Source organism: Bactrocera neohumeralis, chromosome 3, assembly GCF_024586455.1.
Source record: "Bactrocera neohumeralis isolate Rockhampton chromosome 3, APGP_CSIRO_Bneo_wtdbg2-racon-allhic-juicebox.fasta_v2, whole genome shotgun sequence".
NCBI lineage: Eukaryota > Metazoa > Arthropoda > Insecta > Diptera > Tephritidae > Bactrocera > Bactrocera neohumeralis.
This window is the reverse complement of record NC_065920.1, coordinates 7955556-7980756: the sequence shown is the minus strand read 5'-3', so window position 1 is coordinate 7980756 and position 25201 is coordinate 7955556. Positions and strand designations below refer to the sequence as shown.

Genomic DNA, 25201 nt, shown 5'->3' with positions numbered 1-25201 from the left:
GCGGTCATGTCAATGGAAATCCATCTTGAACATAGCCTGTACTCAAGAATGTTGAGTACTACATCTAATACAACACAAAATGTCGATTGGGCCATATTTATATTGAAGTCCTTTCCAATAAAATGTTGATAATTGCCTGTGGCTAAGAAACGTAGACATGCAGCAAGTTTCATTTTTGGAGAAAGAGAACCTCGTCTTTTGTCTTTTCCAAATTCATTTTCGCATTCCCCCAAAATGTGTATAAATATAATAATATAATATAATAATATCCGTATAAATAAAATGTTGTTTTTGTTTAGCTTAAATAATTAAACTCACTTATAGTCATCCATTTCCAACACGTCTTTTGAAATATTCCTCAAATTTCTGCGCTCACGACGAATGTTTACACTATTTTCATCATCACTATTACTTAAATATAATGCTTGTATCCATTTTAAATATTTGTAAAAACGAACAAAAAAGCCAAGACAATTTATTTAATTTTTCAAATTGCTGAAATTTGTTGAAACGATAACACAGTTTACTTAAGGCACCCCCGCTTTAGAGGCTTCAAAAAATCGATTTTTTGGAGAATTTTTTTGGGAGGGAAAGAAATAAGTTATCAGAGCAAAATTTCTAGGGTCTATAGTATATATTTAAACATCATCTGTAAATTTTTTGAATAAGAAATCTTCGGTACTCTGCATCTGGAAAGCAATTTCCCGATGCATTTCGCATGTTCATTTGTCGCACGGCGGGCAGAATGCAGGTCGCAAATAGTTTCGGAAACAAAAAATTCAAAGAGATTCATATATTTGTTAATAACGTATCTTCTAGTTAAACTAAGAAAATTCCAAAAAAAACAAATGTAAGATTCTAAAAAAATTTAAAAATTTAAAAAGTGGCTTTTGAGCCAATAAATTTTACTTTATGTCGTTTAAAAATATGTTCAAACTTGAGTTTTCTTAGTTTTTTTAGTTTAAATAGAAGATAGTTTAATGCCAAAGATAATAAACTTTGCCAAAATTCCATACGACGTTTAGTTTTTTTTCTATCCTGCCCGCCAATTAAGAAAAATCGTAAAAATGAACAACCGAAAAATGGCGCGTCAAAGTTTTCGCTTACTGCCCAAGCGCTAATATATCTGCTAGACGCTCGGTCACTATTCTCCTTCTAGCTTCGAAAATACTTCGAATTCCCATCTATAACTTTGGGGACATATTCTTAGATAATTTTTGAAGAGATTTAAGCAAAACAGAAAAATTCGAAAATTAAGGTATGGAAAAGCAGGTTATCGACGGTATCAATCGCATGAACATTTTCGATCGAAAATTCTTTCCGCAACGAATTCGATTTCGATGCGGATTTAATAATTAGACCCATTATATCGCCTTCAAAGTAACATCATTTGAAGCAATGCACATGTGCCAACGCTTCTTCCAATCATCAAAACATTTTTAATAGGCACTTTCCGGGATAGCCTTCAATTCGAAGCGTGTTCCCCGAAGTAGATATTTCAGTGTGAAGAATAAGAAAAAGTTACAGGAGGCCATATCAGGTGAATACGGTGCTTGCTCAATGATATTTGTTCAGTGTTTGGCCAAAATTTAACACGAAAACGTTAAAAAAATTTTAAAATTTGACAAATACTACTGAGGTCGACTGACATAAACAACTGCTGTAAACACACTGGTTGACAGATCACGCTAATTTTTGGCATCATAATGAAGGACAGTTGTACCAAACCTAAAAAAAATTTACCTGTCTTCCATATAAGCGGAAGAAGAGGGGGGAAATGAAGAATACCCGATACTTTCTTATTCAGTTTCAGGACCCATTTTTTTAGCTAACCGGAAGAATGAAATTTTTACTCGCGATATGTGGGTTAAGGAAAGTTGAGAACAGAAATAATTGACACTAAACCATATCGCACTCAAAGAATGTCAACTCAAAATATTCAAAAATGCATTTGCTTAAGTTTTTATTGTTTCGCAATAATGATCCTCAAACTATTGCTATATGGTAAATAAATCTCTGATTTCGTAAAGTTGAATCATTGCGCCAAAGTAGATTTACAATTATTATGACGAATCTTTTCATAACAAGGGAAGTGGTCTTCTTCATAGGTCTGGTGAAAGGAGGTGCATCAGTTTTGCAGTAAATTAATCGATTCGAAATTAGAGACATTAAATTTTACATCCGAGATGGTGTGAAAGGGATTTGTGGGAACTGGTATGAAAATTAGAGGATAGGCGTACCACCGCTCACTTTTAGGTCAAATCACATAACTTGCGATCCGCCTGACTGATTTCAAGAAAATTTGGTATGTGACATTCCCCTAATATCCTATGTTACAGTGTGCAAATGGGCAAAATCGGACTTTGCACGAATAGCGTATTTGAGGTGTGCCAGCTTATGCCTAGGAATCGCGTAAATCGAACCAAAACTGTTCAAGCCCCTAGGTACTGAATATATGGATCAAGTGCATGTAGTTGACTTTTGGCCGAAAATATCGGTCAATGTATGGGATATACAATTGCAATTCAAAGCGAATCCTTTCCTTTTCCTCCATGTATCAAAAATGATTTGAATCGCGTCAATATGTTCAAACTTCCTGGTGAATTTATACCGCATATATCAGACAACGTGAGAGTTATCTCAATGAAATTAAGAGAGCGCGCCTAAATGATATAAAATTGGGCAAATCTTGTCCTAGACCCTGCATAACTAGTGTCAGATTTTCGAACATCTGGCAGACTTTACTGCATATGAATGGTGATTGACCGAATTCGTCGGTCAGTGTATGAGTTATAAACATGTATGAATAAGGTAAGGTTTTCATGGTAAAAAATGACGTTTTTGCGAATTTATTTCTTAAGTATGGATTGAGTAATTTTATTCGAACCTTTTGTGCACTATTGAGCACCTTTTTGACAGTCTATGTTAATTTTTTTATGCAGAAATATTGAAGCATAAGCCGGTAACAGAGCTTCTCCCACAACGTCTTGAGAAAAAAAAAATTATATAAAAATAAAAGGCCAAGAAAAATTTGCCAAATTATAATCAAATCTTCCCCCCATCGTTCTTTGATAATTTTTTTTTTCATTTAAAATTTTTTGGCAGCCATTTATAATGAAAACTGTTATTTTCCACTAAAAAATTCCGCCATTTTATGAGTGGAAAACACACTTAATGTAAAAAAAAATAAAAATTGAAAAACGATGGGGGGAGGTATTTTATATGTCAAAAATGTGTACAAAGTTTGAAATAAATCGGTCAAGTAGTTTTGAAATGACAGTGAACACTGATTTTGAAAAATTAGTTTTGAGAAAAATGTGTGTAAATTTATAAACTAAAAAAATGACGGAAAAAAATTACCCTATATTGTCAAAAGTGTGCTCTATAATGTACAAAATGACCGAATAAAATTACTCAATCCATATTTAAGAAATAAATTCGCAAAAAATTTCTTTTTCTTACCTCAAAAACCCTTGAAGGGTTGGCCGCGCCCATTTTTCAAAAGCCCACAGGTGCTTCTAGCTAAAGGAAACCTCTGTGCCAAATTAAAGTATTTTGTGGGCGTGGCAGTGGTCCGATTACGCCCGTCTACGAACTCGTCCTGTTTTTTGTCAAAGAACACATGTACAAAGTTTCATCAAGTTATCTCAATTTTTACAACTTGCACAGACAGACAGACGGACGGACAGACGGTCACTCTGAGACCAATTCGTTTCGTCACACTGATCATTTAAATATAGAACTATTATATTCTTTTGCAACATGTTGCAAGAGTTTAAAAAGAAACAAGGAAAATCGTACCCGACCTATAAAACTCTTCATAAATACCAAATATTCCATACAATAACATTTTCTGAGCGGTCAGTTTGTATGATATACATACATATAATTGTCTTAGAGAGGATAAGGCTGTCATTCGGGCAATAAAAAATTACCCTTTTATGTCTGCAACATCTATTGCACGGCAATTACGGTTAAATAAATACCGACTAGGTAGATTCCGTGCTTTAATTTTGTCCCACACTGTACTATATATGATTTATAAGATCTCCAAGATACCCTATTGAGGGTGTATGTAAATATAATGAATTCAAGAATTACAAACGAAGATTTAACACCAAAACAGTATATGGAAAACATGCACAACTACATACAAACACCTTGTGTTTACAATAGTAAAAAAATATTGAGCTAAACACAACCATATCCCTTTCAGACCTAGCTTAATCAATTGTGAGATCTGCTGTTTTTTTCTTTCAATGACGTTCAAATATTATTTTATAGCTTTGTTACCGATATGTAATGATTGTGCGTTCTCTTGTGGTCTCACTCTAAACAAAAGAAAACGAAAAAACTGCACAAAAGAAACAAAAGAGTCAGCTGTTTGAGAACGTCATCCGAAAAGTGTAAACATGCGGCCACATAGTGAGTATTTATTTATTTGTTTTACATAAATTTAAATCATAAGTAGTGAATTTTGTTGATAAATAGTAAGTGTGTTCGATCTTGTCACAATATAATGTTGAATTGTTTAACATTTTCAGGCAGCTAGGTGTTAGTAAAGTTGACATATCACAATTGTGCTATATAGGCACAGCATGTTTTTTTGATGTAAACTCACGTTTGTGCTATCTTACATTTTTTTACAGGAAAATACTTTGATTTCAATAATGATAACGACGTTCAAGCTGCATTAGACCTCTTAGACGATTCTGATGCAGATTTCAGTGACGATAATGATATTGATGATGAAACTTTTGTACCATTCAACATTTTCCCAGAATCTCCAGCAAGTGATGAAGATGATAATGAGAATGCAACTGCATCAGCAATTTCTCAGGACGATTCAAGTGTAGCAGCTCTGCAAACATCACGGCCAATCATTATTTCTAATATTTTGTTAAATGCAGCACAGCCATCATCTATCAGAAATGTTTCACTAAATACGACTCAGTCATGCACTTCCACAAGTAATACAGCGAAAAGACGCCAACTATGGAAAAGTGCTCCATTTGATTGCAACGATCTACCCATTGCATCTGGTTGTCAAAACATAGCATTAGTAAAAACACCATTGGAGTACTTCAAGAATTACTTCCCAGAATCGCATTACGACGATGCTATAAAATTTACAAAAATGTACGTTATGAGCACACGTGGGCAGGAAGTCCGATATCAACAAGCCGATTTTAAACGATTTTATGGATGCGCAATGATAGTGGGGTGTCTTGGATTTCCGAAAATAAGAATGTACTGGTCACATGAATGCCAAATTCCTGCAATTTACAATTCAATGTCACGTGACAAATTTTTGCAAATGCGATCGGACATTCACTTTGCAGATGTTTCTGTGCCAGACCCCTGTAACAAATTGTGGCGTGTACAACCTGTGATCGATTTAGTAAGAAACCGTTGCAATAATTTAGCAACTGAAATAACACAGTATTCAATGGATGAACAAGTTATTCCATTTCCTGGATGATGCCCTGCGCGTCAAACAATTCGATCAAAACCAAGACCTACTGGTCTAAAAAATTTGGTATGTGCAACTGCAAGTGGCATGATAGTGGACTTTGAAGTTTTTCAAGGCGCTGGCACTTTTCAAGATTGTGGCTTAGGGCATGGCACATCTATTATAATGAGGCTAACAAAACACCTTCCAAAAGGCAGCCATATATATTTTGATCGCTTTTTCACAACAATACCCCTCATTCAGTCGTTGCACCAAATCGGTTTCCATGGAACAGGAACCATAATGGCAAATCGATTGGACAAAAATTTGAAATTTCCCCAGGACAAGGAAATGAATAGGGGTGATATTATCCAGTTCACGAACGGTGACAATGTAGCCGTTGTCAAATGGAAAGATAGCAAAGGTGTCGTAGTCGTTTCCAGCCAGTGCGGCAAAGACCCCATCGGCGAGACAGATAGGTGGAACAAAAACATGAAACGCCGTTGCCCTGTGCAAATCCCAAAAGTTATAGAAAATTATAATGAATTTATGGGGGGTGTCGATATAGCTGACCAGATGCTTGAATACTACAGGACAAAAATGAAAACCAGGAAATGGACTGTAAAAGTATTTTTTCATTTTCTTGATCTGGCTGTATTCAACTCATGGATGGAGTCTAAAAGAGATGCCAAATTAGCCGGCCTGCATAAGTCCAAAGTTAAACCCTTTTTAACGTTCAAAATGGAGCTGGGAACAGTACTGGCGGGATATTATCAAGCTCCTGACTATGTTGAACCGTTTAAAGTCGATGAAAATATGTATGGAACGAAGTATCGACCACATGATGCACCTGACGACGTAAGATTTGATCGCTACGATCATTGGCCCTCAGTCGCAGATGAGGCACCTAGAGTTTGCCGCAATAATTGCGGTAGTCGGACAAGAGGACGATGCCAAAAATGCCACGTCAGCCTTTGTCTAGCAAAAAACAAGGATTGTTTTGAACAGTACCACACAAAAGACTAACTATGTTCCTTATTAATTAGCTATTTTATTCCTAAGGCAATGAAGTACCTAACATTTTTTTCTATTAATGCATTGAATTTTCGGCATGACTTTTTGTTCATTTTTTTTCAATAAAAGAGAAAACGAAATATTATTTTTGTGTCTTATTTCTTGGAGCAATTTTTCAGCCTAAGACCTAGGTATCACAATTGTGCGATGTCCTTTTTCCAAAAAAAAATCATTACAGTCATGTTCATCATGTAATTTGTGATCAAAAAATGCAAAACTTTCTTTCAGATAGGTGATTTCGGTGGAATTAGAAGGAATCAAAAGCATAGGTCTGAAAGGGATATGTAAATAGTGTGTAAAAGCAGAAAAAACTAACGGTGTCTGCAGTGCATTGCACCGGCTTCGGCAACAGTACACACTCGCATTCACTTACAACAGTTACTATGCCGAATTTAGCCGGCTAGCAACCACAAACACATTAGCATTGGAAGGACTTACAACTTTACAACAACATATACATATGTACACTTGTAATACTGTTGGTTGTAACGTGAAATATCAGCAAAGTATGTTAATTGCTCAAGGTCATGCAAATGGCGCGAGGCTCACGGCTATTTTTGTTTCTCTCCTTTTTTAGACCATCTATAAATATCGCTTTATCATTGCCGGAGATTACGAATAATGTAACGGGTAAAAAATGGTGTGTAACGACAAGATTGTTATACTCTTGCAACATTTTGCTACAAAGTATAATAATTTTGTTCTCCTCACGGTTATACATATCACCTAAAACTAAGCGAGATAGATAAAGGATTAATTACAAATATGTAAATCATGATGACGAGAAAAGCTGAAATACGAGTGACTGTCTGTCTGACCGTTCGTGCAAGCTGTAACTTGAGTCAAAATAAATATCTTGCTGAAACTTGGTATGCGGCGACTGCAGTAGCAAGGGGCACCTGTGGGCGAAAATTTTTTAAAAAGTGGGCGTGGCCCGCCCTCTAATATGTTTAATGTACAAATCTCCTAAACTACTAAAACTAAAACAACCAAATTTACCCGGCTCAAATACTGTGAGAACTCCTACCGACAGCGTGAAAATTAATAAAATCGGAAGATAACCCCGCTCACTCTCCATATATGTAATGGTACAGTTCAAAACTACTAAAAGCCCAATAACTCAATAACTAAATACACCAGAGACATTAAATTTTATCTCCGAAATGGTATAATAATAATATACCTAGGGGCGCAAACCGCAAGTGAGGGGAATTAGCCGAGTCATAAAAGGCAAGAGAATGTTAAGCATTGCGATCTTAAGCTGCTCGGCTACAGAAACAATATATACATATATGTATACAAGTATATATATCAGTATGATTATTTTCCCTAAAGCCCGTTGATACATGTGTTACAAATTCTAGCAAATTAGTTACTGTACATTTCCCTTACGAAAACCGTGCTGAGAACAAGAAATTAGTGGAGAAATTCAGAAGGTTATATCGTCTGTTATAATTGGTGCAAAAAGTTTAGGTATTGCTGGCAACTTTGCTATTTCCTGTAGTTTTCAATAGATGACTTAAATCCACTCTTATGCAAAGGAATTATAAATGACTTTTTCCATATTGATAGGAATAAGCCACTTAATGCACTTAAACTCAATGAAGTCTGCTAGAGGAACATTGATTTCTTCAGGCGCAATTGAAGAATATACAGCAAAAAAGACACCACCACCTATTCAAATTCGCTAAAGAATAGCTCTCGCCAACATCACATATAACACAACTTTACATTCTATTTGATACTTTCACTTTCCAGTACACAAATCAAGAACTATTCAATATAACGGGATACAGTTTTGCACTAATAATAATTTTAAATAATACTATTGTGAATATGTCGGTTAGTGTATGAGTTATTTATAGTATATGTATATATAAAATTGCATAGATTAAAGAGAATCGGCGCTGGTTGACGTTTTACGTCTTAAAGTATTTCTCTGACTTTGATTCTTGCAAATTGCAAGAGGAAAAAATGTTCGGTTGCACCCGTACTTAGTCCTTTCTTACTTGTTTATAATATAAAAGGGTGTAAAAGGATCTCTACTAGGTTTTAATCGGTCAGTTTGGCAGCTATATGCTTTAGTGGTTTAATCGTACCAATCTCAGATCGTGTTCGACGATTGTCGCCTTTCCTTGAAAAATTACTTATGCCAACTTTCGTGAAAATGTAATGTCAAATAAAAAAGTTTCCCATAGAATAACTTGATTTAGATTGACTAATTTGTATGGCGGTCATTTGTTACAGTGGTACGATATCAGGAGTGCCTGCAAATGAACAGTTACCCTGTTAGAGATATATGAGATTAAACCCGGAATAAATGCATAAATTCATTATTTTATGGCATTGTTTTTTATTCAGAGGTTAAGAGTCTGAAAGCATAAACAAACAAAGAGCTTGCATGGTGGCAGTCCAAATTACAAAAGCCTCTCGTAAATGCACTAAGCACCAATTCTGTTTGTTAGTAGTCACATTTTCTAATTGTACATTCTAATAGATAAACAAGTGGCTTTTGACATGCCACGATTTGTAGATTACTATACTGATTAATTGATGGTTTAAACGTGTATACTGTACAAAATAATTCGCGTATGCAGTCTAAATAAGAGAATAATAGTTGGTTTTGTGGATATTTCTGCATCAATAACCAAGCAGCTGTCATATATTTGGTCAATTTCATTTCCATTTCACTTTCCTCCACAAAAGCTTGGAAATTTTTTAACTAATTAGCTTTATGAACTAAATGTTAAGGAGTTGCACATTCCCAGTTGGAATCACTTTTCAAATTATCACTATTTGTGACTGACTAATTAAACAAAAATTAAACCCATCGGATATCATAAATTATTAGCAATTTTTTTTCTATATATGTATTATTATATATTTTCTATATGTATATTCCGGGTTCTTGTTTGTCACTATGTATTTAAAATATGAATTCAACTTGAATGCCCCAATATTCCTACAAGGGCACAATTTTTAATGTCGCATGTGATTTATTGGAGTCTTTGTATGCACACCTGCTCGTGGCATGATGATTATATATTATAAAAATTTATTCCGAGCTTTCTCCACGTCTATTGGTAGACTTCGCTGTCAGTTTGTGATTACAGAGTAAACAGTGAAAATGTTCGTATTGCGACGGACATTAACACATCTAAACTCTAACGACGAATATTATACAGCCATTCAACCTTTATTCGGCATCACGCATCTACTCGGCGTTTCATCTTATGTCGTGGTTACGAACAAACGAGGTGTCAAGTCATTGGCAAACTCACGATTTTCATATATTGTTTTAATACTCAATTTGGCTGTAATCGTCTACTGTGGCGTTTGCATAATACGTTCCAAGTCTACATTTGTTGGAAATTTCATGGATTCGGATTATACGGCTGTGTTCGAAAAGGTTGTATCCCCGTTAATCTGCACTGCGAATGTAAATATTTTAATAAGGAACTTTGCCGGCGGACAGCAACTACATTGGCTTATCAAGCATTTTTTAAAAATTGATCGAAAATCTGGCCGGATTGGCATACAATGGAATTATAGAAAAGTATTTTACGGAGAGATTCGGCGTCTCATGTATATCGTATCGCAATTCTCGATTACTTTGATCATTAATATAATTTGTTCATATCGTTTAAATGCTTTTCCAACGTTGCAGTTATCTTATGTCATCTTAAGTGTCATGATTGTTTTACAATTTACAATTTTTTTATGCGATTTTTTAATGATGTCGACGGGAGTGAGACTGCAGGCATTGAATGAGGTGAGTTTGGTTTAAAATAAACAAAAAATTTAAAAACGCATATTCTTTAATTCCAAAACTTATACAAAGACAAGTTAAGAAATACTTGTAGTTTTTGATATGTTTTATAAATATTATATACGTATGTATATATGTACATAAGAAGGATATGGAATGATAGGCAGTTTCAGTAACCCATTTTTTCGCTAACCGGAAGAACGAAATTTTTACTCGCGATATGTGAGTTAAGGAAAGTTGTGCACAGAATCAATTGACACGCACTCAAAAAATTTCAACTGAAGATATTCAAATATGTATTTACTTAAGCTTTTACTGTTCCGCAATAACGATCCTTAAACTATTGCTTTATGCGGAATAATTCTCAGATTTCGTAAAGTGGAAGCATTGTGGCAAAGTAGATTTACAATTATTATGACGAATCTTTTCATAACAAGAGAAGTGGTCTTCTTTATAGGTCTAGTGAAAGGAGATGCAACATTTTTGCAGTAAATTAACCGATTCGAAATCAATAATTAAGGACGCCAGAGGCATTAATTTTTACATCCGAGATGGTATGAGAGGGCTTTGTCGGAACTGGTGTGAAAATTGGACGATGGGCGTACCACCGCCCACTTTTTGGTAAAATCACATAACTTGCAATCCGCCTGACCGATTTCAAGAAAATTTGGTATGTGATATTCCTCTAATATGCAATGTTACAGTCTGCAAATAGGCAAAATCGGACTTTGCGCGAATAGTGCATTTGAGGTGTGCCAGCTTGTGTCTAGGAATCGCGTAAATCGAACCAAAACTGCCTTCAATGCCTTCGGCGAATATTTTCCGACCATTTGCTAAGTTATTATATTACCTTTAGGATTAACCGATTTTTGTTTATTTCTTAAAACCTTTCAATTGTGCATTCCAATTGTAAACAGGTGATTGGACATGCTACGATTTTTAGATTATAATACTGATTAATTGTTGTTTTAAACGTGTGGACCATAAAAAAAGTTGTGTATATGTACTTTAACAAAAAGGTCTAAGGAATTGTGGCATTTCTACTGAAAGAGTCTGCAATGCCAAAGCAATGCCGTGTTGTCACATACATATGTATTTGAACTATTTTTGATTCATTGACCAATGTCCTACACATAGCACTCATGGCGAATGCATGACAGGACGTTAAGCTCCCGTTAAGACACATTTTTCAAATTTTTGCAATTTTTTACCTAATACGGGTATTTTACTTTAGAGTCAGAATACCATTTCTCCGAGAGATTTATTTACTCGATTAATAAATCTAATTAAAAACCGGATACCCGTTTTTAATATTCTATGCATTCAGTAAACTCGAAGGCACTAAAGTTCCTGCAGGGGTTAAATATTTTGTGAACGCATGCATTAATGTGAAATGTTTTTAACTTGGTTAGAATTGACTTGAAGTATGCATGCATGCACTGGACAAGTGGTTTAATTATTTAAAAGAAGTAAGGACCGGATAAGTGCGGGTGTAACCGAACATTTATACTCTTGCAACTTGCAAGAATCAAATACCGAAAAAATCCTTCAGGAAAATATGGGCGATGGGGGTAGTTTCGTCCCAATTTTTTCTCTACTTGCCTGCAACACATACTACTGGCATATCGCATACTAAATAAAATTCCTGACATACAATCCATGACCAACTCATATGGAGTAAAGTCAGTTCGAAAATTCTGATATTAATTGTATAGGGGCTAGGTGAAGTTTTCGTCCAATTTACCTATTTTAGGTACAAAGATACACTGTTATGAGTAAAATACGCTCTCTCATTTTCATTGAGATAACTCACATATGCGGTATACTACACCCGGAAATTTTATATTAGGTATATGGAGGCTTAGGGAAGGGTTGACCCGATTCAACCCTTTTTAATACACAGAGATATTATCAGTAGAGGATTTTCTCTGAATTTTAATTGTATATACCATACATTGACTGATATTTTCGGGCAAAGGTCAACTATAGGTACTGAAATCGAGTCTACATTTCCGGCATTTAAGGGCTTAAGCAGTTTTGGTTGGATTTGGACAACTTTTGATCATAAGGTATACTTGAAAGAAATTATTATTGCAAAATTTTATAATGTTACATAAGCTATATACATAAGTATGTATACTGAAAAGTGATACAATCGTTAGGTGAACAAAACTATTATACCCTGTAGCAACATGTTGCAAGAGTATAACGATGTCCGTCGGTGGACTAGGCTATCAGTTTGTCATTTGCAAATGCACTCAATGCTCACGCATACTACAAATCTATAGAACTTTTATTGTTCATCACGCACGCACTCGGCATGACATCGTGCGTCGCGGTGAGCAATGAGCGAGGGTTCAAAATATTTGCAATCTCACGAATTTCACATATTATTGTATTCTTGAGTTTGGTATATTTTGAAATTTTTGTATAAAAAAGGGAAGAATGCCACGCAAGCCATCAATGAAATTTACGAAGTTTACGGAGACAATGTGAGATCGATGTGAAAGATGCCCCTCGCTCTGTTCGGCCTGTCGTTGAAAAAGTCGATGAAATTGTGGAAAATGTTGACCAAGACTTTCACATAAGTAGCCATGACATCGCTAAAGAACTTAACTTTCATAATCATTCGGTTTTGAACCATTTAAAAAAGGCTGGCTACAAAACGAAGCTCGATGTTTGGCTACCACGTGACTTCTCAGTTGAAATTTTAACGGACCGAATTATTCTGCGATTCTTTGCTGAAACGAAGTGAAATCGAACCATTTCTGAAGCGAATGGAAGGAGGAGACGAAAAGTGCATCAAATACGACAATAATGTTTAAGAAAGATCATGGTCCAAGCGTAGTGGAGCTCAACAAATGGTCGCAAAGCCAGGATTGACGCCTCGAAAGGTTATGCTGAGTAGTTGGTGGGATTGGAAAGAAATCATCAATTATGAGCAACTCCATCCTGGTCGAATGATTGAAGCAAGTAGTCGAAAAAAACGGCCAGAACTGATAAACATAAAGAGCTTCGTCTTTCATAAGGACAACGCTAGACCACGCATATTTTTGATGACACAGCAAAAACTGGGAGAGCCTGCTTAAGAAGTTTTGATGCATCTACCATATAGCCGTGACCTTGCACCATCGGACCACCATTTGTTTCGGTCAATGCAGAACTCCCTTAATAGAGTAAAGTTGGCTTCAAGAGAAGCCTGTGAAAAAGTAGTTGTCGCAGTTTTTCGCCGAGAAAACAGAAAATTTTTACATTGATAGAATAATGTCTGGCGGAAAAGTAGCAAAAGGTGGTCGACCAAAATGGTACATGTTTGGTTCATGAGAGTTCATTATAAATAAAAAAAAAATAAGTTGAAGTTTGATTAAAAAAAAGAAAACACTTTTATATATTTCTTTTGTCCTCTAATCATGAATGATAAAAGGTAACCCTCTTACTCAATCAAATGGTTGAGAAGTTAAGTTAGACAATTCTACTATATTGTACCCTAATTCAAAATTAAGAGAGTGTATATTTTAATTTCAATTCAATTCTAAAGTCGAAAGCCTTTAATTTCGAAAAATTTATTAGTTGGTTTCTTCCGTTTGCTCACTATCACTAATATGACATCACTCGGAAAATAGTCCAAATATGCCTAGTCAGCTTCGAATTGTACCCATAAGATTACTGAAACTACTGAAAACAAACTAATAAAAAATTGCAATTCACCACTTTTGGTTCACATTAACATATTAATAAATGACTACACGATAAAGTACATACAAGGTAGGTTCCAAAGTAAACAGAACTTTGTGAATCTAGCGCCCCCTGGTGGCGCCATCTATATGTCGACTGGTGCGTTAATATCTGCTATTTTTATCGATTGTCCAGTGAGAATTTCATGACATTTCATTGATTGGTAGTGAAGTTATTGGGTTTTAAGTGTAGGTATGTTTGTGTTATCGGTGCGAAAATGAGCTTCGAACAAAGAGCCAACATTAAATTTTGTTTTAAAATTGGTAAAACTTTTACCGAAACATTTCAATTGATGAAACAAGTTTATGGCGATGATTGCTTATCTCATAGCAGAGTGCACGAGGGGTTTCAACGTTTTCAAAGTGGTCGGGAGGACATAAATAACGATCAACATGTGGGCCAATCAAAATCCGTGATCACCGAAAATTCCATCGAAACTGTGCGTGAGTTCATCAAAAATCAGCCGAAATCAATATTGAAATTCACGGAAATGGAATTGAACATCTCCAAAACATCGATTTATCGCATTTTGACCGAACATTTGGGCATACGAAAGGTGTGTGCACGGTTTGTTCTGCACAAATTGACTGACGGCCAAAAATTGCTCAGAATCCAACGTTCGAAGGACGATTATTTGACAAAAAATCACATTTTGACCATTAACCACTCCATGTATTTACCTGATATGTCACCGTGTGACTTCTTCCTTTTCGGAAAAATGCATTTGCCTAAGAAAGGAAAGCGTTATGCAGACGTAGAGGCCATTCAAAAGGCTTGCACCGGCATACTGGCGGCCATACCGACCAACGAGCTAAAACACTCGTTCGACATGCTTTTGGACCGGTCAAAAAGCTGTATTGAAGCAGAAGGAGACTATTTTGAATAAAATAAATTGATTTTGCCCAAAAAGCCATCTGTTCTGTTTTTTTTTTTGTTTAAAGTCCTGCTTACTTTGGAAAGCACCTTGTATATTTATTATCGCGTGGCATTTTATTTATACAAGGGTCAAGTGTAAACAGACATTATGCCTGCGTGATGGTGACAATCCCAAATACACATGTCTTTTATAATCTTGTAAAAAAGTGTTGATAATATTTGTCAGTTGTCACATTAATTTAATCGACACTCATCGGCCATTTCACTGCTTAACCAAGTGACCCTTGGCATGCTACGACTTTTTGATTACCATGTTAATTAATTTAATGATGGATATTTTATATTGTGTACATGTAGTTTGAACAAAAAAGATAATATTTGGTTAAAACGATATTTCTACGTAGTCGTATTCCGAATCGTGTGGGAATTGTTTAACCCGAAGACGGAAATTTGTATTTATTACCGAAAACAAGAAGAGAACAGAATTTAAGTAATTATTCATGCGATTTGCCATTGGTTAGTAATTATTTGACAGACAAGACATGATATTATGTGACGAATGAACTTTAGACAACCCGACCATACAACCCACCCAATACTTACGCATCTAGGTATGTCTAACCGAAAAGTTACCTACAATCATATATTTTAGGTACTGTTCACCAAGGCACGCTTCCACTAACTAATTCTCTGCATATTTTTATGCCTCACAGTAGAACATTATGGGTTGGATTCACTCTCCAATATGTGCAAGTTTTAAATGATCAGCGAGACGAACTGAGTCGATTAAGCCATTTTCGTCTATCAGTTTTTGAGATATCGATCTGAAAAGGACGTGTCTCCCCAAGAAGGTATTTGATCGACAAAGATCCGTTTAAATCCTTTTATGCTCTCAGACATGCACCTACTATGAGCATTTTTTTATTCGTAATATTCGGTATTTCAAGTATATCGTATCCGCACAAAGGTTAAGCATTAAATGAACACATTAACGTCACATGAGATTTATTGGCGCCTTTGTATGCATGCATAAACGCAAATTGTATAATGATTTTATACAAATTCATCGGACTCTTGCTGCGTCCGCCGGTAGACTAGGCTATCAGTTTGTGATTATATCGCCAAGAGTGAAAATGTTTGTGGTGCGACGGATTTTTGCAAAGCTACTCCGTGCCGACGAATATTACAAGTCCATACAACCGTTATTCTTCTTCACACACGCACTCGGCATCACATCGTACGTCGTGGTTAACAATGAGCGGGGCTTCAAATCACTGACAATCTCACGATCTTCACACGTTGTTGTATTTTTGACCTTATCTCTTTACGCATACTGCTGTGCGTACATAGTCTATTGCAAGGTTACATATATCGGGCAATTTCTCAATACGGATATCACAAATGGTGGCGAAATGGCTATAGTTTTGGCAAGCGGCATTGCGGCGGTGATCGTTTTAATAACGAATACACTACGTAGACAACGGTTGCTGTGGGTTTTCGAGTATTTTCCGAAAATTGATAAGAGTTTCGAACGAATCGGCATACGTTGGAATTATACAAAAGTGTTGCAAAATCTGATTTGGCAGCTAATTTTTACGGGTTTTATTTTCTCGATAACTTTGATAATTTATATAGGTTGTTGGGTACGTTTGCAAGCGTTGCCATCGTGGCAATTAATATATATTACCCTAAATCAACTGACTGGAATATCTTTCACGATTTTAATATTCAATCATTTAATGATGTCGACGAAGTTGAGACTTAAGGCATTGAATAAGGTGAGTGAGAGGTGGATAAGCTAAGCTTTGGCATGAAGCATATTTTAGTTGTAGACCACCCGCTGAGCACAATTCTTTAAATACCATCACTTATAACAGAACGATTTTGCCTTTGTTTTATTTATTTTCAGCCGCACAAGTAGAGTATGTACATAAACAACAATAAAGACACTAAAAGGGTATTATAGTATAATATTAGAAACAGATGCTTGTTGATCAGCAAGTAAGAAAAAGTAAGGAAGAGTCAAGTTCGGGCGTAACCGAACATTTCATACTCTTGATCAAAGACGGGAAATTAGCTTCAGATGTTGAACAAACTGCATTTAAAAAATTTTGAGAAAAATTCTGAAAACAGTTTCTTTAACTGAAAATTATTAATATGCTTACTAATTGAACCACCCACGTACTTACAATATATGCACATATACAAGTATGCATGCGTACAACAATAATCGCAATCACACCCCTTTCAGCCATAATTCTAACACGCCAGCTATGATTACTCAACAAACATGTCACATGGCTGGCGGTAATGAATTACCTGAGCACAAAAAATAAACATTAAATTTATTTATTGGCATATCCTAGCCTACATTCAACAGGCAGTCGATAATATTGGCAAGTCGAAAAAGTCTTTTCGTATTTCTAATCAAACTTCAATTTATTTTTGAACTTTAATCAGCCAAATATGTACCATTTTGTTCAGCCACTTTTTGCCATTTTTCCGCTTGAGACATTATTTCTTTTGGTTTTTTCTGGTTTCCCGGCGAAGAATTGCGACAAGTAATTTTCACAGGCTTCTCTTGAAGCCAACTTTACTCCATTGAGGGAGTTCTACATTGACCGAAACAAATGGTAGTCCGCTGGTGCAAGGTCAGGGCTAAATGGTGGATGCATCAAAACTTGCCAGCCAAGCTCAGTTTTTGCCGAGTCATCAAAGATGTGTGTGGTCTAGCGTTGTCCTGACCTTTCGAGGGGTCAATCCTGGCTTTGCGACCATTTTTTGATCTTCACCACGCTTGAACCATGAACTTTTTCGCACATTATTTTCGTCTCCTTTTACCATTCGCTTAAAAAATGGTTCGATTTCACTTCGTTTCAGCGAAGAATCGCAAATGTTAATTCGGTCCATTAAATTTTTCACAGACACTTCATGTGTAACATTTTTTTAAACTGCCCCGAATTAAATTTTTTGTTTGGTTAAATGAAGCTTAAAATCTCACCTTTCCAACACTACACTGGAGATATACGACTGCAGCGACATTTATTGACAAAAAACGAAAAGACTTTTTCGACTAGATATTTAAAAAATCGCCGTCCTAGATCCTTACTTTTTGCAAGAGTAAAAAATGTTCGGTTACACCCGAACTAAACACTTCCTTTCTTGTTTCAGTGTGTGTTTTAGAAAGTATGACTTTAAGTAATGCTGCGTTTAATGCCAGATCTGGTTGAAATAGTCCAATAGTTAGGATGCTTCGTCAGAAAGGCTGCCTCAAAGCTTTTCTTATACTGCAGTGATGGCAACGGTATTTCAACGATTTTATGGCACGCCACAGGCGATGGAGGGCAAGAACGCATACATACCGACAGTTATGAATTTACAAAAACAAAAAAAAAAAACATTATTAAGCTAAACACAACCATATATAAATAATGTGTAAAAGCAGAAAAAACTAACGGTCTCTGCAATGCATTGCACAGGCTTTGGCAGCAGTACACACTCGCATTCACTTACAACAGTTACTATGCAAAATGTAGCCGGCTAGCAACATGACCACAAATACGTTAACAATAGAATGACTTACAACTTTACAACACCATATGTACCTGTATAGAATGACGTCGGTTGTAATGCAAAATAACGGTAAAGCATGTTAATTGCTCAAGGTCATGCAAACGGCATGGGGTCACTGCTCTTTTTGTTTATCCCCATTTTTAGACTATCTATAAATATCTTTGAGCAAGTGCCAGACTTTACATACAATGTAACAAATAATATATGGCATGTAACCAAACATTTCGAAATAATTGTCATCATAATTATTTACAAAAAATGCAAATAAGAGGAAATAAGAAAAACCTCATGGGAGTTATTCCGTAATCCAAATGTAAAGTAAAAACTATTTACTGGACTTGATGATAGCAACGCTGAAGCTATCGTTTAGGAAGGTTAGGTTAGGTTAAACTGGTAGGCCAATAAATAAGTTCAGTTCCTATGTATGCTCAAGAGAAGTAATCATCCTTTAGGATGCCTGCGCTTGACGCGAATTTTGACAGACTCCTCGGCCTCACTATCGATACCTTCCCCAGTGTATTATACCGTGGGGACACCAGATGCTTATAGCGTAGTCTTGCCAATGCGGGACAAGTGCACAAGAGATGCTCCACTGTTTCCCTGTAGTCCTGCTCTAAACATTTCCTGCAGTCTTCTCGATCTGTCAGTCCCATTCTGTGTGCATGTGCCGGCACAAGACAGTCACCAGTTATTAATCCGATAATTTTCCTACAGTCTCTTCTATCGAGCGCCAATAGGAATTTTGTGTACTTCGATCTACCGTTTCATACACTACTTTTGCTTTCTTGCACCCAGAGAGCTCGTTGCATCGTGTTTTGATTTTCGTTACCATGCTTCTGTCGAGATCGTCGTATACCTGGTTTGTCCGGAAAGTAATAGGACTGATTTACTTCCGCCGCGAGCGGTTCTAGCTAACGAACAAGCGGTCAGTTGTCTCCAAGCACTTGGAGAGTCAGGACACACATTTTGACGCGACATGTTTCTGATGCGCAAGCCGAAAATGCAGCGTTCGTTAGAGCAGAGGTACGCGATTAAATTCTGTGTGAAACTCGGTAAATCTGCGACAGAGACTTTTGATATGATCAAGCAGGCTAACCTAGATGTTGCTTTAGCAAAAAGTGGTGTGTTTTGATGGCACCAGGACTTTTTAAAGAGCCGGGAAGAGGTCGCTGATGAAGACCGTGCTGGGAGACCTGCGACTTCGCCAAACACCGACAATGTAACTCGTGTGCGCAAAGTTTTGAACTCAGACCGTCGACTAAGTATTCGTTTAATTGCGCAGATGTTAAAATTATCAAAATCTGCGGTTCATGATATTTTGACGGAGCACTTGAAGATGCGTTGCCAAAAGTGCCCACTGACGACCAGAAAATGCGACAAGTGGAGGTGGGCCAAGAAAATTTGAACATGTGTGAAAGTGACCCTAAATGTTTGAAGAACGTAATTACAGGTGACGAATGATGGATCTTTGACTTTTTTTGTTTGCTTGCCTGAAAAGGCCGATGAAAGGCAAGCGTTATGAAACGACAGACGCGATCCCAGCAGCATGCACCTCGGTGGTCCGGAGAATGCCTTCCGTGACGCCTTCAATGCTATAATGCTGCATCAACGCAGAAGGAGCCTATTTTGAAAGTTTTTAAAGAATTGTAATGATTGGTCCAATAACTTTTTTGAATCGACTCAGTCCTATTACTTTCCGGACAAACCCTCTAGTATATTAATAATAATATCCTGCATTGTCAGGTGTCAGATGTCATAATTAAACATTATTAACCACAATTGTGCATTCTAATGGTAAACAAGTGATTTTTGACATGCCATGATTTTTAGATTACAAAATGATTTATGCAGTTTAACTAAGAAAGTTTAAGGTATTGTGGACGTTTCTACTCAAAATTCATATGTTAAACTCACTCTGCCAAAATGGACAATGACAAAGCAGTGGCGCATTGTCATATACATATACCATATACGTATATGATCTACTTCATTTATTAATTCCGCCATAAAGCATTTATAGTGAAAACATGTCATGAGGTTAAGTTTGTCAGCACATTCCCGTTAAGACACACTTTTCAAATTGGTACAATTTTTTACTGAATACGGGTAATTTGCCAAAGTGTTAGAAGCTCATTTCTTCGAGTGATTTATTTAGTCAATTAATAAATTTAATTAAAAAACCCGTGTCAATTGGGTACTGGTTTACTAAACACTAAATATTTAGTGAACTTGAAAGCACTTAAGTTCCTAGCGGGGTTAAATATTTTGCCTACGCATGCATTAATGCTTCAAATTTGATTAAAATTGACTTGACTCCAAGTATGCATGAGTGCAAATGGTGTATAATGATTTAATAAAAAAATTAATCGGGCTCTTGCTGTGTCCGTAGGTGGAATAAAGTATCAGTTTGTGATTATGTTGGCAAGAGTGAAAATGCTTGTGGTGCGACGGACTTTTGCAAATCTATTCGGTGCTCACGAATACTATAAATCCATAGAACCGTTATTGTTCTTCACACACGCACTCGGCATCACATCATTCGTCGTTGTTAGCAATGAGCGGGGCTTCAAATCATTGGCACCCTCACGATTTTCACTTATTGTTATATTTTTGAATTTGAGTTTTTGGATTTACTGCTGTGTGTACGTAGTTTACAACAATGCGACATTTATCGGGAACTTTCTCAATTCGGAAATCACAAATGGTGGAGAAATGGCTATAGTTTTGACAAACGTGATTTTGGGGTTGATCGTGGCAATCACGAATACTCTACGTAGACGACAGTTGCTGTGGGTTTTCGAGCATTTTCCGAAAATTGATAAGAGTTTCGAACGAATTGGCATCCGTTGGAATTATAGGAATTTGTTGAAAAATGTAATTTGGCAGCTAAGTTTTACGAGTTTTATTTACTCGATTAATTGCATAATTTATATAAGCTGTTGGATTCGTTTACAAACATTACCATCGTGGCAATTAATATTTATTGTTTTAAGTCAACAGATTGGAATATGTTTCTCGCTTTGTCTATTCAATTATTTAATGATGTCGACGAAGTTGAGAATTAAGGCCTTGAATAAGGTGAGTAAAGGGTGGATAAGGTAATTATGTAAATATTTAAAATATTACAAACAAAAGTTTTACGAGGTTAGATTACATCCTGATCTGTAAACAAGTAAGGAAGAGCTAAATTCCGGTGTAACTGAACATTCCATATGCTTGCAAGGATCAAAGACGGAAAATTATCTTCAGGGGTTGGCAAAACTTCATACAGGGTCTGTCCGGAAGGTAATAGAACCGATTTTCTTCCGCCTCGACTGTACTTCAGAGTGTACTGACTGGATTCGATAGAGGGCGTTCCTAGCTAACGACCGAGCGGCTGATCAGTTGTTTCCGAGCACCTGGAGAGTCAGGACAAACATTTTCGCGCGACGTGTTTCTGTGAGTGGTGCAAGCCGAAAAGCAGCATTCGTTAGAGCAGAGGTACGCGATTAAATTTTGTGTGAAACTCGGTAAATCTGCGACAGAGACTTTTAATATGAACAAGCAGGCTTACCCAGATGTTGCTTTAGCAAGAAGTGGTGTGTTTCGGTGGCACTAGGCCTTTTTGGAAGGCCGAGAAGAGATCGCTGATGAAGATCGGTAGAATGAGCAAATCCAAAATGAAAATTGTATGTCTATGAAGCATTTAGTTATTGATTTATCGCGCTTTTAGTAGTTTTTAACAAAACCGTTAAAAGGGGAGTGGGTATAGTTATATTCTGATTTCATCCACACTGTCAGTAGGTGGAACTTAAAAATTTGTTCTGAGCACATTTAGCGGTTACGAAGATTATTAAGTATATTAGAGGGCGATTTTTTGTCAAAATTTTGATCCCCCAGGTGTTCCATGCTACTGCTTATGTTATCATTGAAAAAGTAGGCTAATTTTATTTACTCTTCTAAGAACCCTTGTCATATACTAGCAACAAAAACGTGACGACACTAGAAGAGACACAGCACGGAACCCGTTTCGCCGTAAAGTCTGGAGACTGAAATATAAATTTTTAACTCAACAAAACTTTTTAATGGCTTGGGAACTCTAACATCTAACTGAGGTTTTTAGAAATTTCGAAATGGAAATTTTTGAGCTTTAATTTTAGAGACTAAAGCTTCATTCGTTACAACAAATTGATGTCTTATAATTAGTTAAAAAACTGAGAAACTCTGAAAACCATCTATCTAACGTGCTGAATATATGTATAAAGAAACATAAAAATTGATTTTCAGTAGCTTAGTTCGGTGGATACCTTTAAATTCTCATTTTGAATAAAGCTTCTACATACTTTCGTTATTCCGCTTCGAATTGCTAAACGCAGAAGTCAACTGTTTTGCCACATTGGAAAATGAACGACCTATAAAGGGACTAGAGCACTGCTTATATTGGCTAAAAATTATCTATTTAATCAAAAACCTATAAAATGCGTACTAATTGAGTCACCCACGTAGTGACAATGTATATACATACGAGGCTGGTACAAAAATTATTGCGAGTTTTGAATTTTCCCGGGCTACGTGGATTCGATTTTGGATTGTTTTGTTGCGTTACGTTGGTACTCGTATCTCTTAATTATGCTGATAAGGTCGACCATTTTGAATGTTTAATTCATTTTTTATAGGATCAAAGAATCTGTATAATGGAGTAGTGCAGAAACCTTTAAAAATTATAAAAAAAAAAAACCAGAATTTCAGAAACAAAAGACAAAATTTTAAATTTGGGTAGAGCAAAGGATGGGGTGTGGCTGAATTTTAAGGGTTAGGAATCGTTTATCTCTATTTCCGCAAAATTACGAGTCCTAACTAAAAAAGTTATATGACAACGTTGTAAGTAAGAAGAATGTCTATAACTTATGTTTCTAGACTTTTTTCACATAACCTCCAAAATTATGTGAAAATTTAAGTTAAATTTTTGGGTTTCTGGAAGAACAAAAAATTCCTTATATAAGTTCAATATATCTGAAGGTGATTACTTTAAATGGAACAAAACAGATATTCATGAATAAATAAATACTTTCTTAAGGAATACATAGTTCGCAATATTCTTTGAACAAACCTCGTACGTACAACTATAATCGCAATCACAATCCCTTGGGCCATCATTTTAATGTGCGAGCTATGATTACTTAACAAACATGTCACATGGCTGCCGGTAATGAATTACCTGTGCACAAATAGAGCCAAAGTTTCTTTATTGGCATGTCCTAGCCGACATTCAACAGGCAGTCGATAGCTCAAACAAACAGTCGTGTGCGAGACGCGTGCTGGAAAGCAACATTTGCGCAGAAAAAACCCTAATATTTAAATAAAAAATGAAAAAAATTGTCAATCAAAGTTACGAAACAACGATCGAACTCGCCAACACTCTTCAGCAGCCAGCAGCAGCAACCCGCCTTCGACGCATACGTCAGTACTTCATTTCGCAAGAAGTTTTCGCCACACTCCAGCCACTCTTCCTGTTCACCTACATCTACGGTCTGACACCGTTTCGCATTGTAAAGCGTCGCAACGGTACCAGCGAGATACGTGCGTCCTGCTTCGGCTTTTGCAACACGGCCGCCTATGTGACACTTTACGGCCTGTGCTTTCTCAATTCACTGTTGAAAGCCGAATCTGTCGTGGGCTACTTCTTACGCACGAACATCTCCATTGCGGGTGATACACTGCAGATATGTAACGGTATTGTCACCGGTATTGTTATCTATACGACGGCACTGACCCAGCGTTGTAAGATGCAACGTATAATTGAGGTGTTCAACGAGTTGGATTTGAATTTTGCGAATATTGGTGTGCGTGTGAAGTACTCGCGTATTTACCGTTATGCATTGGTGCTGATCGTTGCGAAAATACTGATAATTGCGATCTATTGTGCGGGTGTTTATTTGCTTTTGCGTTCGGCGCACGTGAAGCCGTCGTTATGTGTGTGCATCGCGTTCGTTTTGCAACATTCGGTGTTGTTCTTGGCAATTTGCCTCTTTTGTTTTATAGCGCGTGGCTTTGAGCGCCGTCTGGTCATACTCAATAAGGTAGGATGTGTATGGTGTGTGTGTGTGGGTTTTAATTATACGAATATGGAAAGTGATAGGTGTGGAAGAAAGTTTGTCTCACCCAAAAGCTTTATTATCAGTGAGATCTGAACGAAAAACTTTACACCAACATTATCCTCAATGCCGTCCCTAAGTGTAACAGTAAGTTTGCATCTTTACTGTTCACCTTTTCGAAACAACTGACCTTCTCCTACAGGCTTTGTCCCAAAAGTAATAGGACTGAATCGATTAAAAAAATTTATTGAACCAATCCTTACAATTCTGTTAAAACTTCCAAAATAAAATTGCGTCGATGCAGCGCTGCAAGCGCGATATCCAAGCATTGAAGGCGTCACGGAAAACATTCTCCGGAATAGCCTTGAGAGCCGAGGTGCATACTGCTTGGATCCCCTTTCATCGGCCTTTTCAGTCAAGGAAAAGTCCGGGTGGGCACATCTGGGCCGTAGGGCGGCTGCGGAAGCGATGGGATGTCGGCCTTGGTTACGTAGCTGTTCACAAGAAAGGCGGTGTGAGCCGGGCCGTTGTCGTGATGCAACTTCCAATCGGCTGCGATGTCTTGTCGTTTAAGTCTCTTTAGGACGTCCACGTAAAACTTGGTGTTAAAGGTTTGTCGATGCCTTTGATGTCAGAAAAGACAATGAG

At 36.6% G+C, this 25201-nt stretch overlaps 2 protein-coding genes across 5 annotated transcripts in view; one reads left to right on the top strand and one right to left on the bottom strand.

Annotated features, from left to right (window-relative positions):
* The window catches only part of LOC126752225 (uncharacterized), a 119931-nt gene that overhangs the window by 78851 nt on the left and 15879 nt on the right, over positions 1–25201 (bottom strand). The window lies entirely within an intron of this gene.
* The window catches only part of LOC126752216 (putative gustatory receptor 28b), a 49371-nt gene that overhangs the window by 9400 nt on the left and 14770 nt on the right, over positions 1–25201 (top strand). Inside the window, exon 1 of one of the 3 annotated variants that reach the window (XM_050462858.1) lies at positions 9641–10298. The exons of 1 other annotated variant lie outside the window; for it this stretch is intronic. In XM_050462858.1, the coding sequence (XP_050318815.1) occupies positions 9654–10298 (645 nt within the window). In that variant the 5' untranslated portion in view covers positions 9641–9653. Of the gene's footprint in view, positions 1–9640; positions 10299–23814; positions 24539–25201 lie in introns of those variants that run through there. One more of the 3 variants, XM_050462855.1, reaches the window with a different exon arrangement.